Genomic DNA, 16,440 nt, shown 5'->3' with positions numbered 1-16,440 from the left:
TCCGTCTGAATACATACTTACTTTGAACTTGGACTTGGAGAACCCCAATGCAACTATGAAAGTGCATCATAAGTTGCATGCATGCAACATTGCTTTTATTATTATTATTATTATTATTATTATTATTATTATTTATTGTATATTCTCTACAGAAAATAATTATATTTAAGTTCAGTAAACTTATTATGAATAATAAAGTTTTTTCTTTAAATATTTAATATAATTACATATTTAAAATCAATATTTAAATCAAAAAAATTAATTAAATTAAAACAACCCCACATCAATTAATAATCCATTATTAAGTATCATGTGGTAATGCATTGCTTTGTTTTTCTTCTGATTCCCTCTCTTTATTACAGTTTAATTATTAATTATTTTTTTTACTAATATTAGAAATTAAAAATCAGAACTAGAATTATTATATTGCTTGAGTAAAAGTGTAAAATCACTTTGAAATCCAAGATAAAAATTTTATAGTTATTTTTTTGATAACTTATTTTTACAACAATATATTCAAACATAAATCATTGTATTTAAAATTGTTTATAACGGAAAATAATTGTATTAAAAATCAGTTTTACAAATGTTGTTTATTTATTACACATTTAAACTCTATTAATTAAACACTTAAAAATCAGGTAAACTTACTCAGTTGATTTTTAAATAAGTCTTTAAACTATTTTTTTAATTGTATCCTTAAAATATATTTTTTTTAAAAAATAGTTTATGACAATATAATATCGTCAGAAAATAATAATTTTTAAAAACTTAATTAATATATATATATATATATATATATATATATATATATATATATATATATGAGATTAATAATGGAATTAAGAAAATTATATGATTAAGAATGAAATTAAAAATTAAATCTAAATACTTAATTAAAAAACTTAAATAATTCAACAATCAACTGACTAATTTAACCTAAAAATTAATAACTCATCTAATCTCTATTTAAATCAATCAGAAAGTGAAAATTAAACAATAGTAGTATTAAAAGTTACTACTATTATTTTATTATATTTTCCGTTCTCTCTTTAGTTTCTGACATGTCCACTTCCCTGCATCTTTTGTCACTTCCACCACCACCTCTCTCTTTGGCTTGGTAGAGAGAAAAGAAAAAACACACAAAGCCAGACACAAACACTGCTGTTACAGAATCTAGTAAAACACTCTCCAGAAAAACAAACCTGAGTTAGGAAAAAAAACAAAACAAAACAACTGAGCTTTTGATTGAATCCTCAACCATTTTCTTCTGAACATGGCTTGTTCAGTGCATCTACTTCTTCTTCTTCTCACTTCACTTCTGGCTTTGTTCTTTAACCCAACATGTGTCTATGGCAATGATGAGCTTAGAGCACTTTTGGACTTGAAATCAAGTTTGGATCCAGAAGGGCACTTTCTATCCTCATGGACCATGGGTGGTAACCCATGTGATGGTTCCTTTGAGGGAGTGGCTTGCAATGAGAAGGGTCAGGTGGCAAATGTGTCTTTGCAGGGAAAAGGCCTCTCTGGGAAGCTCTCACCAGCTATTGCTGGACTCAAACACTTGACAGGACTCTACTTGCACTACAACTCTTTGTATGGAGAGATTCCGAGGGAAGTTGCTAACTTGACTGAGCTTAGTGACTTGTACTTGAATGTGAATCACTTGTCTGGTGAAATCCCACCTGAGATTGGCAAGATGGAGAATCTGCAAGGTTAGATGATTCTGTTTTTTGTGGAAAGATTGAAACTTTCACTATCTGCCGCTTGATTTGGCGCTTTTTGTGTTAATTTAAATGTTGGGTTGTTGTGGATTTTACTGAAAGATTTGAGCTTGGTTTTGTTTATTTTCTGTGCCATTAAGTTTCGTTTTTCTTTGAGAGAATTCTTTTCTCCTTGTTTTTTTCTCCCTTTAATGGTTGGTTCTATTGCACTGTGATATTCTAAAATAGTTAATTCACGTGAAGGAAAAAGATGATTGCTTTGAATGCTTTTGCACTCTATGGTTATGGACATGTTAGAGAAATCTCCTTTAGAAGGCGCTTTATGCTATTGTAAAGACCATTTTGAACAAACTGCTTTCTTCTGGTTTAATTGCAAGAGGTAGGTGTGAACTGTGAACAAGGCAATAAAAGAGGAACGATATTATTAACCTTTTGTCCCAGTTTCTGAACTCTATTTAATGTTTGTTTTTTTCCTTGAAATTTCTTACTTTTTCCTGGATAAATGAAGGATTTAATTCACTGAATGTCATTTAAATTCCAGCACTTTATAATTGTTCATAAAAAAAATTGAACATATTACTGTTGACAACAACCACTTTTAACTTCAGTGTCTGTTACTGACCTTTTTCCATGTATTAGTATTTGTTCTTAGAACTGAAGTTGCAACCCAATTTTTTTTTCCTACTGTTTTCTTTGGTTTTTCATAAAAAAAGAATGTTTTGATTGGTGGTTCGAATCTGGGAGTGTGCTGATATGCGTTTTTTTACTTGCTGTACAGTTTTGCAGCTTTGCTATAATCAGTTAACCGGAAGCATACCTACACAGCTTGGTGATTTGAAGAAGCTTAGTGTTCTTGCTCTTCAGTCAAACCTGCTGGGTGGAGCTATCCCTGCTAGTCTAGGTGATTTGGGAATGTTGATGAGGCTAGATTTGAGCTCCAATAATCTCTTTGGTTCCATTCCCATTAAACTAGCTGATCTTCCTTCACTGCAAGTTCTGGATGTTCACAATAATACTCTCTCGGGGAATGTACCTCCTGGTAATAATGATGCTACTCCTTTCATTTTATTTTATTGCTACTGTCCATTTCTTCATTGATATGTTTTGTTTTATCATTGAAAATGTTCAAACTAAAATAAGTTTATTTTGCTTTCCTTGGTTTAATGAAGCTCTAAAGAGACTAGAGGAAGGATTTGTGTTTGAACATAATATGGGGTTATGTGGCGTTGGGTTTTCATCCTTGAAAGCTTGCACTGCTTCAGATCATGTCAATCTCACTCGACCAGAACCTTATGGAGCTGGAGTTGGTGGTCTTTCTAGAGATATCCCAGAAACTGCTAATGTAAAGTTGCCTTGCAATACAACTCATTGCCAAAATTCATCAAAATCCAAACAAGCGACATCTATCACAGTTGGCATTGTTCTACTAACAATTGCAGTATCAGCAATTGGTATTTTGACCTTCACTGTGTATCGTCGGCGGAAACAAAAGCTTGGAAGCACATTTGATATCTCTGAAGGCTGTCTAAGTACAGATCAAGCCAAGAGTATATACAGGAAAAATGGATCTCCTTTGGTCAGCCTTGAGTACTCTAATGGATGGGACCCTTTGGCTGACAGCAAGAATTTCAGCGGGGATAGGCAAGACATGTTCCAGAGTTTCAGGTTCAACTTGGAAGAAATGGAGTCAGCTACTCAGTATTTCTCCGAGTTGAATTTGTTGGGGAAGAGCAACTTTAGTGCAACGTATAAAGGAGTTCTAAGAGATGGATCTGTTGTTGCTGTCAAGAGTATCAGTAAAACTAGTTGCAAATCGGATGAAGCTGAATTTTTGAAGGGATTGAACATCTTGACCTCACTGAGGAATGAGAATTTAGTGAGGCTGAGAGGATTTTGTTGTTCAAGGGGACGAGGTGAATGCTTCCTGGTTTATGATTTTGTTTCTAATGGAAATCTGACACGCTACCTTGATGTGAAGGAAGGTGATGGAGAAGTCCTTGAATGGTCAACAAGAGTTTCTATTGTGAAAGGGATTGCTAAAGGTTACTCTTCTATCATACCCTTTATTAAAATGATTTACTTTCTGATTGTTTGATACTTCAGCAATCAGCATCTTTTAAATATTCTGGTATAAAGTATACACCAACAGCATGATATTACTAAGAAAAGGCAGTGGTTGGTACTGAGAGCATCTCTTTTCTCACTATTACTCATGGATGCTTCAAGAGATGCCAACACCACTTACATAGTATATTATATTATTATTACATATTATATACTACTCTATAGATAAACATATACTTGTTTTCATTTTATTATTCTCGGCTCAATGACAAACCTCCAGCCTAATTGTAGATTAAATTTCCTTTAACATTGTTGTGATTGATTTGCGTTCATTTGAATTCATATTCTCATGGTTTCTAATATTTGTGTATATACTGAAACATTGTGTTCTTAACCAGGTATAGCATATTTACATGCATACAAAGCAAACAAACCAGCTCTTGTTCACCAAAGCATCTCAGCTGAGAAAGTGCTCATTGATCAGCGGTACAACCCATTGCTTTCAGATTCCGGCCTGTACAAGCTTCTTACCAATGATGTTGTCTTCTCCGCGCTAAAGGGTAGCGCAGCAAAGGGCTACCTAGCTCCAGAATACACCACTACCGGCCGGTTCACTGAGAAAAGTGATGTTTATGCATTTGGAGTCCTTCTTTTCCAGATCCTCACGGGGAAGCAGAAGATCACAAGTGCAATGCGCCTTGCTGCTGAGTCCTTCAAATTCCCAGAATTTATTGATCCTAACTTGCGTGGCAAGTTCTTCGAATACGAGGCGGCTAAACTAGCAAGAATGGCCTTACTTTGCTCCCATGAGTCTCCATTTGAAAGGCCGAGCATGGAAGCCATTGTTCAAGAACTGGGAAATTGTAGTAGCTGTCTTTAATTTGAAATTTACTTGAATTACTTTAAACCATCAACACCACACCAGTTTTCTAGTATTTGGTCACTAGCTCATATGGTCATGGTGGTGGTGACCTTTTAAGGCATGGCATTTTCATGTGTCCTTAACTAAGGACTAGCTTCAATGTGAATGAATGTCTTGAACATTATGTTGTAGCCTAGGGAAGGGAATTTTATTTTTATTTTATTCATTTCAGCTATTTTTTTTCTCTAATAACCCGTCATAGTGTTTTTTTCTTTTTCTTTTGGGTTGTGTGGTTAAATCAAAAATGCCCCCCTTATTTTATAATTCATCCTTTTCCAACCAACCCTGGACCAAAAGTAAAAGCAATATCTCCATCAATAGAAAGGCACTTCATGAATGCAATGAATCAAATTCCCTGGTGCTACAGTACTTTTTTTTGCTACTATTAGCACTTCGTAAATCCCCATTCCTTTTTAGGTTGTGGAATGCTGATTCGAGATGATTACTTTGGGGGCTTGTTCACTTTGTAGTGTTGCTTTTTGATATTGGGGCTTAGCCATTTCTTTTCTCTAGTATGATATTAAAAGGAATTGAGGCTGGCAAAGACTTGTGCCATTCTAATGAACTTTAATGTTTATTAAGAGTATTAAATGGAGTAAGTTAAACAAGACTTATTCTTAAAATAAGTAAATCTCTTTCCAATAATTTAAGTCTAGAAAAGTGTTTCTATAGCATTTTAATTTTTCCTTTATTTTACTAGATTTGCTTATGTTAGTTATAAGCCTACCCGCAAGCATTGATGGCCATTCATGGGTGTTGGATCCAACTCATAAAACATGCGGTGAAGGTTTATAATTACAAGTTTCTTTTTGGTACAAATATGACTGTAACAATTGATATTTGGAGACCCCATGCTGGTAAAAGCATGTCTTGGCGAATTGTTGGATTGGTTGATTTTCCGGAATAAAGTCTTGTCATTCTTATGGGGTCTCACTTATTCATGTCACTCACTTCTAATTCTCTATGTACATAAGTAGATACATTTTTTTGGGTTAACTTTTCATAAATGGTGTAGGTTTGTCACACCTCTCTAAACTATTATTATCTGGCTTCTTGTTTTAGATAGAATTATTAACAGAGCATTAAAGTCTAGAGACAACAACGGCCATTGGCAATGAATAATAAAGAAACAGAACAACGACAGCAGTAGGCTAAAGTAAAAAACACAACATGTTTTCACTATCACTCGGTGAAAATTATGTACAATCAGTTTGGTGACGAAAGGAGATGAATATTCAGGGATCATTTTCGAGTTTTACTGATAATTTTTATGAGAAAATTCCTTCATTTTTTTCTCTTATATCAAACTGACACTATGAACGCCATATTTCCAGAGACAGATCCAGAACTATGGAAAAGAGGGGTCAAAAATATTTTTTTAACATACAGTAGGAAAATAAAAGTCATTCCAAAAAGACATGCCAAGTGTTAGGTTTACTTTTTTTAGTATAGTCCTTGTTTAACATAAACATTGTGGATTTATGTTAATAATATGATACAACTTACTAATGGTATGATACACTAATAGTATATATAAATTCCTTATATCAATAAGAGAATGCTATATGTTACAAAGAAACTTACTGCAAAGTTAGTACCGAACACATTTATTTATTGTTTAAAAATTAAAAAAAAAGGAAAAAAAGGAGGAGGAATTTGACTAAAATCATGCATGGCCATTCACTTACCATTTTGGTACATTTCGTGCAAAATCAGTTTCATACTGTCAATTGTTAAACAATTTTCTCAATAAAATTATCTATTAGTATGATTCATAATATTGTTAGTGTAAATTCATAATGTTTATATTAACAATTTAATACTCCGAAGGAGTTGGTCAAATGAAGCAAGATAAGGGCACACATTTGATATTTTGTATGTTCAAACCACTACTCTTCTCTTTAAGATGGAGTAAATCTAAATCATCTATAAATACCCTGAGTTTGGAAACTTTTTGGTTTTCCTGTCTTGAACTATGATACCTCTAAAATTTTAACACACACACAAAAAAAAACTAGTAACAATTTAATACCTAATAATTAGACAAAGATTATGCCCACAGACACAAAATTAACACCCAATTATTAACATATGGCACATTTTATATAAAAATTTAAGAAAAAATATAATTTTTCAATGCCCATCCTTGTCTCCTTAAATCCATCCGAATATATTTCCTTCCTGGATAGATAGATTGTGCTTCATATCTTAGAGAATCAAGTATTGATTTTTTTCTTCTATTTCTTTTGAGTATCTATGGGAAAATGAGGTTTTGGCATATGATAGTATGTGAATGTGAATCCAACGAGTTGAGTAAGAAACATGGAGGCACAATAGAAGACACCTGAGCTATGCCCTATTTCGGTTTTCCATCAATATAGATTGGGTCGTTGGGCTTACAGGCTTCTAATTGTAGGATCTTTGAATGGTTTTGCCAGTTGTCCATTGGTCCAGATCCGTTACGGAAGGGCAATGTTGGAATTATCTAAAATCTGCTGGGTGTATAAGAAAAAGGCAGAGTGCACGAAGAAAAACCCAGATCCGTATCGTGTTATCCAACCAGCCAACAGGCCTACTAAATGTTCTCATAGTGATCCAATAATTGGTTAAGTTTTGATGTAAGGCAGTCTTTCTTTCATGCATGTTATAGACACAAAACATTCCTCAATTTTGTTGACTAATTTTTAATAGAAAAACTAATTGATTACTTTTAGTGAAATATATTTTTTTATTTATAAGACTTAAATAAAAATAAATTTTAAGAAATTTGAACCCAGTTAAACTTTGATTAACATAATGCTTATATAAAAATTAAATAAATTTTACGATGGCATATTTTAAACTAATAAAAAAATTATACTAATATTACTATATTTTTTTTCAAATTTATTTTTAGATGTAAGCTTATTTATAAAATATTGTAATTGATTCCATTCTATTTTTTAATTTGATAACAGAGTCAATTTTATAAATTCAAGGTACTTATTCTGTTTGAAATTGTCGACCATTTAAATTATTTATACATACATCTTACAAAAAAAATATTAATTATACTATTGATATATTTCCATCTCTACTCATGTCACACAAGGAGCTTATAGTCGGTAAAGTTTTTCATTATAAGTATATTTGCTCAGAGTTTTGAAGAGTTTATAAACTTATTTGACCAACTTATAACTAATAAGTTATTTTGATAAAAAAAGAACTTGTTTGATACATAAATTTGTTTTAGTAAGTTATTAAAGTAGCTTAATTTATAAGTTATTAATTTTTTTTGTCTATTTATCCTTATTAATTTATTTGAAATTTCTCTTTACCTTTTTATTTAATTTAAAAACTCTTTTACCTATTTTAACATTCTTACAAACACTAAATAGCAAATTTCTTTTTTTAATTATTTTATTTAATGTTAAACTATTTATTTCAATGAATCAATACATTGTTTATTTTTTTATTTAAAATATTTGGTCACTAAACAAGAGTTGATAAAAAAAATCAAAATTATAAAGAAAAACCAATTTTTTTAAAAATAATAATAATAATAAAAACTAAATATTAAAAAATTGATTTTAAACAATGAAAATTTTAATTTAAAATAATATTAGTTTATTAAAAAATTGATTTAAACCATGAGTAAAATCACCAAATCTTTACCATTCTTATATAATACAAAATTATTGTTCTACTTTTTAAGATGATAGATTATTAAAAATAAATTCAAATATTAAAAATATTAAATACATTCTTTTACATCATTTAACATTTTAACATTTATAAGCTAACTTATATAAGATAATCTTATCAAATAATTTTTCAATTAAGTTAATTAGCTTATAAATGTCTAATAAATTTTCAATTATCTGGCATATAGCTTATAAACTATTAACTAGTTTTTATCAAATATAAAATGTTGTTCATTGTTATTATTACTATTATCTCTTTATAACAAAAGTACTACTATAATTTTGTTTGAGTAATACTTTGAATTAACTTTGTCTCATCCTACAAAAAATAATCTTAATTATTTAATTAGAACTAAACATAATCAGATCTCTTAGAGTTTAGGGCCGTATCAAATTTAAAGAATTATATAAAAAAAATTAAACTAGAGTAAATTAAAGGACAAGAATAATCCATCTTATAATCCATTTTGCGAACAGTACTACTTGTTACAGATAAAGTTTTCTCTCTTAAAAAATAGACATGAGTTTCATCTTGTTGACTTATTAATTACCATGCTTTCTCCTAATTAATAATGACCTAATTCAATATATCCCAACGAAAATAAAAATAAAAATACATATTAACTAATTATTTAATATTATAAGCGTCTAAATGGATAACCTATTTTGCTTATTAAATGCCACGCACACTTTTTTCAAATAAAATTCTGTCCTTAATTTAATAATTTCTTGTACTTCAACAATTTACATAAATTTAAATAAATCATTTTAATTAATTCGAAAATATCTCATCTTAAAGTTCATTTTAAATTTAGGTAGACGACATTAATTGAGTCATCCTTTGTATATGACATTATTGTCATTCTCGTTTTTAATTGTATTTTGAATGTTATATATATGGCACGTAAATATATATTCAATATATAATACAAAACAAAAAGAAATGCTGTGCTCCTTATATGCACCAAAGAATTCTCTCACGACGAAACGTAAATAAACAAACTCAAGTGTATAATCAAATAACTCGATCGATAGGATACACTTCAAAATATATGACTTCATATGATGATTTGGTATAACTGAATGACTTCTAACAAATTGTTTCAATATATAATAAGTACATTACACACAGCATTACTATAAATCATCGTGACCTAGCCGTGGAATATAACTTGTGGTCTTCAATATATACTATGGACAAGCAAGTTGCACAACTTGTAATTTAATTTGTACAGCACTATTATAATGAAGGGACAAGACATCGCAGGATCACATGATATTTGAGGCAGCGATTCACTAAACGGGGAGCCATAAATTGTTGTTGGGTGTTAATTATATTAAATTGTTTGCGAATAATTATTACACTTTTGCTTGATGGCTGATACCATAGGACACCTATATCCATGCATGCAGCAAGCATTATATCAAGGTTGTGGTTGTAAATAAAGAGACAAAAACCACTCGCCCCATGTTAGAGCAGGTAGGAACCCCCATAAGGCTGTTTTAATTATAACTAGGGTAGCACTAGCACAAAACATTGAGCTTAAGATATTTAGTACTTAAATTATTGTTTATACAGCCTGTTATCTGTACCTTGATGTTAGAGTTTGTCTTGGGTGGTTTTTGTTGGAGCCTCAAGCTATAACACTAACAATCATTTTCACGGGTGTTTTAAGAATAATGATTAAGGAATTAATTAATAATTTTTAATTAAATATTAAGGTTTACAATGAAAATTATTAGAGAATTTGTTAATAATACTTTGTCATAAAAACTGAGTTTTTTAAATAATGTCTTCAAACACTTGTTATAGCATCCTTCTTGGATCGTTTAGATAAACCGATCGAGCATAACAAATGCTTACACCTTTTAGGATTAATACTTGAAATCATTCAATTGAAGGACTGTGGACTGTCCAATTGAAGACTCCTCTAATTGAATGGACTTCACCAAACATATTAAATAAATAGGCATGACCTCCTTAGGTTAAGCTAAGTAACGCATATGGTAGGACTCATTGAGATCTCTTGAATCTCTCTGATTTTACAAGTACTCCTCAATTCTCGAATGTGATCACTCCTAATAATAATAATAATTAAGTGGAATTCAGTTGTTGAACAAATTAATTAATTTTGTCATTTTGGAGAAAGTTGAAAGGGGTGGGAAATTGACAAGTTCAATTCTGAATTTGAGTTAGAGAAATTTCTGTATTTATTGAGTAAACACAAATGCTGATCAGCTGATGTTGTAGAAAATAATTTTACAAAATCAATTTAACCAAACTTTAAGCCGGGCAAGAAAACTAGGATAAGAAGTTGACAAAATCCAGCTTTGGTGAGTTTATTAAATCCATAAATGTATTAAGATAAAGAAATTTACATTCATGGGTTTTCACAAAAACTATTTTATATCATTCTGCATTTTCCTTGTCCAAATCCAAAGTGAGGGTTCTTTCCTAAGAATCTTAGGCTAAGATTCACATGTACCTTTGTTAACATCCAATGTCTTGAAGAAATTTTTTGGCAAAGGTATATTTGTTCAGGCAAAGTGGACAGGGACAACAAAGTTTGAGAAAGAATGGTGGTATTTTGAATTTTGATATCTCTTCATTAGAACATTGGCAAAACATTTACAAAGTTTTTCAAACAAATCCTAGTCTCTTTGCATCCAAACTTACCATAACATAGAGGCAACGACCCACAAAACACGCAGGCACCAATAAGGCGTTGTTAAGTGCTAATTAAATTGTTTGGGAATAATTATTACACTATGGTCTAATAGTTTGACACCATAGTACACCTTTCCATGCAACCATCACTATATCATTGTTGTTGCTGTAATTGCAGAGACAAAATCACAACCCCCATGTTAAGGAGGGTAGCAACCTGTTGGGAACTTGGAGAGATTTATATCAATGGGTCATGAGCAACCACATAAGTGAACCTAATACCACACCTTAATCCAAAATCTTAAGGTTCAGACTTATGGGTCATATCCTCACTTATATGATATTCAACTCACACTTGTACTCTAGCACAATCCTATAAGGTGTGGCTTTTATTATAGTTAGAGAGCGCAAAACAGTGACCTTAAGGTACTCTAATTGTTGTAAGGACAGCCTGTTATTGGTACCTTCTGCTAGTGGCTATCTTCGTGTTTCCTTCACATGGATGATGCTCTCTGCCTTTAGCTGTCACAAATATTAATATAAGTGCAACCCAATTAATTAATGTACAAATTTGGTCATTTCTATGAAAGCTGAATAATGGGGTGGGTAAGAAGTTCAATTATGAATTTGAGTAATACTTTTGGTTTTAGTATTCAGTAATAAACAAAAATAATGATGTTGCTGAAATTTTAATCAATCAACAAAAATTTGGTCAGGCAAGAAAACTAGGATAAGAAGCAGACAAAGGCCAATCTAAATGAGTTTATTACACAACCTAGAGTATGCTTGTTTATGCTTTTATCAGCTACGAAAGCACATAGAATGAAGGGAAGCCACAAATTTTACCCATCGATAGGCATATTCAGGAACCTCCTTTTCTCTTTTCTTTTCCCCTTTTCCCTTTATGAGATCATTCAAATTTTAATATTTCATTAGGTGGTACGTAAAGAAATAAAAAAAATTGTAAAGAAATAACAAAAAAATGGGCTAACAGCCTTTTTTATCATAATTATTTGGTAATTATACATATACTATATAGGTCATTTGATAGTAAATGTGGATTGACACAAGTGTTAAAAAATATGAAGTTAACTCTTACTCTTATCTAATGTAGTTTTGTTTCCTCCTAATGCTACTAATATACTATTTGGTGGGCAATCCTCCTTAGGGGATTCTTGGTGTCTAAAGACTTGTTGAGTAAAATTATTTGTGGTTTAAGTTTGTGCAATAATATTTTAGGTGAATTTCTATTGAGAATAATATTGAGAGTGTCTCTTTATTCTACCACTTTTAATCAGAAAAAATATTCATTAATCCAATTTTTTATTTATTTTCAAAGCTGTGCTATAAGTTATAATTCAAAATATGAATTTTAAAAGTGAAATAAAAATGGTTTGGCAGTTTTAACTTCTTTTTAGTTTAAAGGAGACAATCAAAGAGTGAACCAAGATGGGAGAGATACAGTGGAGAAAGAAAGAGCAGGGAGAAAATTCAGAAAAGAGAGGTCCTTTTCCTCTTGAAACTGATTCACCCAGTTTTATTTCAAGATACTTTTTTTTATATAAAATTAAGTTGCTTAAATTTTTAAGAGTTTTTCAGGAAAAATATATTTTACATAACTTTTACTTTTAAAGAAAATAAAAATTAGAAAAAGGGGTCAAATTCACTAGTGAACCTCTTTATTTTTCTAATTTCTTTGTTGGTATTTTACATCAAATCCAGTAAGGAAAAAAAATCTTCATGAGATTTACGCGCATCTTTATGACTTTGAATGTCTTCAAGAAAACTTTGGGTGAAGGTATATTTTGTTTTGTTGTTGTCCTTTCATGTGTTACACAGAGGAGAGGGACAACAAAGTCTGAGCAAGAGAAATGGTTGTTTTGATCTCCATTAGAAGTACTTATGCAAGACAATAAAATTTTTCAAACCAATTTTTGAAATAATATATATCTATAATTTGCTATATACATTTGAAGCAGGACCAGCTCCTAGGTTCTTTCTAATTGCAAAATTTAACTACTCCATTTTCCCTAGGAAATAACTGGTAAAGTAGCTTGTGGTGGCTAATAAATAATCCTACTCTTGTCAATCTCCATCCCAATTAACCATATGATTAAGCTTAAATCACTTTTCCTTGTGGAACTCTGATCCTATACACATGTTCTTCACCAGTGCATTTGTCCACCTTGACAATCCAACGACTACTTTTGATCTTACTCACTCCAGATCCATATTTTGGACTAGTAGCACTTGCTCCAAATCTTGTCACCAAAAGCCCTTTTCCTATAGGCAACAACTGAGTTTTTGATCCAGAAGACCACCAAGACCCTCTACAATTAAGTGCATTGTAGCCAACAACCACTGTGCCATTTTGCATGCCACCACCACCACTTTGGATTGCTTTAACAATCTCTCCATGGCTCACAAGGTTGCAATCAATGAGCACAAAATCTGCTTGGCTTAACAGCACTTGTTCTTCTTGAGCCGCTCCAACCATGAATTGGACTTGACTTGCATTTACTCCAAGGACTTTTTTGGAGGCACTTAATTCCTCATGGCTAGGGACAATGCAAACAACATGGCCACCAGTTTGGTGTGCAGCAGTGACCAATGCTAGTGTGGTTGAGTCTGCTGCACCAGCACATGCCACAACCATTAGTTGTGCAGTGTTGCCAGCGGCTAGTGCTGATATGAACTCTGCAACCGCGGGTTCTTTGGCCTTTTGACCCTGCTCAAAAAAACCCAAAATGAGATTAGAAAATATTTTTATGGAAAAAGTTATAACATGAGAATGTTAATGGGAAAGAATTTAGATGCAGTTGCTTAAATATTTTTGATACTGTTCTCCAATCAAAATTAAAGTTTTATCTTATTAATCTGTGTAATAAAAGCTTGTATTAAAGTTAGTCAACAGATTATCGAGATAAAACTCCATTTCTATTGGGAGAATAGTACCAAAAATGCCCATGAAATAATAGTATCTAAAAAATGTCTAGGCAGAAATTTTTTTGGTTAAGGGGTTAAGACATCAAGAGAACACTCACCATTTTCAATGTGTTGAGATAAGCCTTTGTGGCATTTTCTGCAGACCAGCAAGACATGGCTTTGAGGCAAATTATGACTCTTTTGGGACCTCGAAGGCTTTTCTTGGAAGAAATGATAGAGGGTATTCAAAGCTTTGATGCAAATGTTGTATGCCTTGGATTTGGTTTAGAGGTTATATATATATATATATATATATATATAGGAGCAAACATGGGATCTCGCTGGACACATGTGGTGGTGGGTCATAGTCAAAAACGTGTCATACTTCAAAATAAGGAAAATCTGTGATAATGGAATTTAATATATACCAAAAAGTATATTTCTTTTATTTTATACTGCAAAAAAAATCTATTTCTATGCACAATTTATTTGGTCATGAATTATATGAGAAATTCCCTTATTTGATAATTTTCAAGTTAATTACTTAATGAGAAGAAATACAAAATTATTCAATTATATATATACCGATGGATTTCATATCAATCTTTTTGTTGACCAAATGGAACGTAAGTGAGCTTCATGGATATAGACGTGACACAAATAAAAAGCATCCAATGATTTAAAACTATTTATAAAAAAGAACCTAAAAATTTAACTAATTCGAGTTACTTTATATTTTTTTTATGCATACTTTATGTTATATAGAATATAGGACAATATCGTTTTGGAGTGTATCCAAGTTGTTATTTTAGGAAATAAGTGAGAAGTTTCCAATTTGGATTTTCTTCGTGGGCAATTAGGTAATTTACCATATTCCTAATGAAGTTCAGTTGGTGAGTAAGTTGTGAAAAATCTTATCAACTAAGTATTGTGTGTTACTTTTTTTTTTTTGTTACAGAACTAAGCATTATCGATCCCTATTTAAAATCCTGTGTGTGTGTGTGTATATATATATATATATATATATAATAGAGCTTTCGTTTGTTGATATGATGAGGACATTTTCGTGATCTCATCACAAAAAAAATAAAAATTGTGATCGTTATAGGAAAGTGAAATGCAAAATTTTTACTCTATTTTTCTTTCTGATTGTTTCCATCTTTATTTTCACTAAAACAAACGTGTATGGATAAAAAATAACTAATAAACTAATTAATAGTTAAAAAGTATATTAGTTGAATGTGGAACTATATAATTTTTTTATTCCAATAGTGCGAGGCTACATTTCCTTACAAGTGCATGCTTTTATGATATTACAAGGTTCCTTAGTAAGTTCAAATTTACTTACCACTTAATGAAATACCTCAAATTATATGTTCAAACTCATTCAAAGCTTTCTTAAAAAAAAAAAAAAAAAAAACTACTCAAATCTCCTGATTATTGTAATTTTATTGGGTTTACAGGGGCTAGCTTCTATAAAGTTCATTTAAGTTAATAAAAGTAACTAATTATCTATTTTCAAGTTATAACATTTTTTATTTGACAAATTTTATTCAATAAATATTTAATTAAGCTATTTATTCTACGTATGCACACCCTTAACTTACAGTCTGTTCTTAAATAAACTATCCATAGCTCCATACGTACCGAAAAGTATAAACTTTACCAAAAAAATAAAATTAGTGTCCATATATTATTATGTTTCAATTTGTTTCAAATAACAACTTGAATTTTAAAAATAGACAATAGACATTCCTAATTCGCGGCTTTGACTCAAATAATGTGAGCTTCCTGTCAATAACAACACAATCATCTAAAAGCATAATTTAATTAAATGCACAAACACAGGATCTGCAATTCTGCATCACTGTATCAGTCCCAAATATTCTTCCATTTGTAGCTGCAATGTCCTACCAGTGGAAGGACAAGCTTTTTTTCTTTTTCATTTAAAAATATAAAAATATTTAATATTAAAATATTATTAAACATTTCCACGATAAGGAACATGCAATTTAATCGATAAATAATTTGCTCCTATACATTAATTGATTTTTTGAAGACAAACTAATCAGTGGCCATGTGAGAATAGCCGCAACAATCATATTTAGTGTGCACGAACACAAAATGCATGCTGAGCCGTAGCTTGGAGAGTGTTTTGGTTGTACGGATTACGTCTACATTAACGCCTTTACAATCTACATGCACATGGACAACAGAATGAGTATTAATTGGAAATATTAAATAAATACATTTCTAACATATATTTTAATATTGATTAAAATAATGAAATATAAGCCTACTTGAATATTGCTTTTTTTAATGAGTTAGATTTATATTTATTATTTTTAATAATTTTTTAATTAATAAATAATAATAATAATAATAATATTAATTAGTATGTCTTATATTAATTTATACATTCTTATAAAACTAATAATTTAATTATACTACAAT

General features: G+C 30.7%; 2 protein-coding genes across 2 annotated transcripts; one reads left to right on the top strand and one right to left on the bottom strand.

Annotated features, from left to right (window-relative positions):
• Positions 1 to 1,063: 1,063 nt before the first annotated feature.
• On the top strand, positions 1,064 to 4,876 carry LOC100789253 (LRR receptor-like serine/threonine-protein kinase GSO2). The gene is made up of 4 exons (XM_003548200.5): positions 1,064 to 1,715; positions 2,503 to 2,763; positions 2,894 to 3,766; positions 4,187 to 4,876. Exons 1-4 carry the CDS (start codon positions 1,277 to 1,279, stop codon positions 4,666 to 4,668), a joined length of 2,055 nt encoding a protein of 684 aa, XP_003548248.1. The 5' UTR covers positions 1,064 to 1,276; the 3' UTR covers positions 4,669 to 4,876.
• A 7,943-nt stretch (positions 4,877 to 12,819) lies between these two features.
• On the bottom strand, positions 12,820 to 14,256 carry LOC100788726 (uncharacterized). The gene is made up of 2 exons (XM_041010637.1): positions 14,106 to 14,256; positions 12,820 to 13,789 (listed from the first exon to the last, which is right to left on the bottom strand). The coding sequence occupies exons 1-2, from the start codon at positions 14,160 to 14,162 to the stop codon at positions 13,181 to 13,183; spliced, it is 666 nt and encodes a 221-aa protein (XP_040866571.1). The 5' UTR covers positions 14,163 to 14,256; the 3' UTR covers positions 12,820 to 13,180.
• Positions 14,257 to 16,440: the final 2,184 nt, after the last annotated feature.

The sequence above is a fragment of the Glycine max genome, chromosome 16 (genome assembly GCF_000004515.6).
Source record: "Glycine max cultivar Williams 82 chromosome 16, Glycine_max_v4.0, whole genome shotgun sequence".
NCBI classification, from domain to species: domain Eukaryota; kingdom Viridiplantae; phylum Streptophyta; class Magnoliopsida; order Fabales; family Fabaceae; genus Glycine; species Glycine max.
The sequence above is the reverse complement of the archived record's forward strand: the minus strand, read 5'-3'. Positions and strand labels throughout refer to the sequence as shown.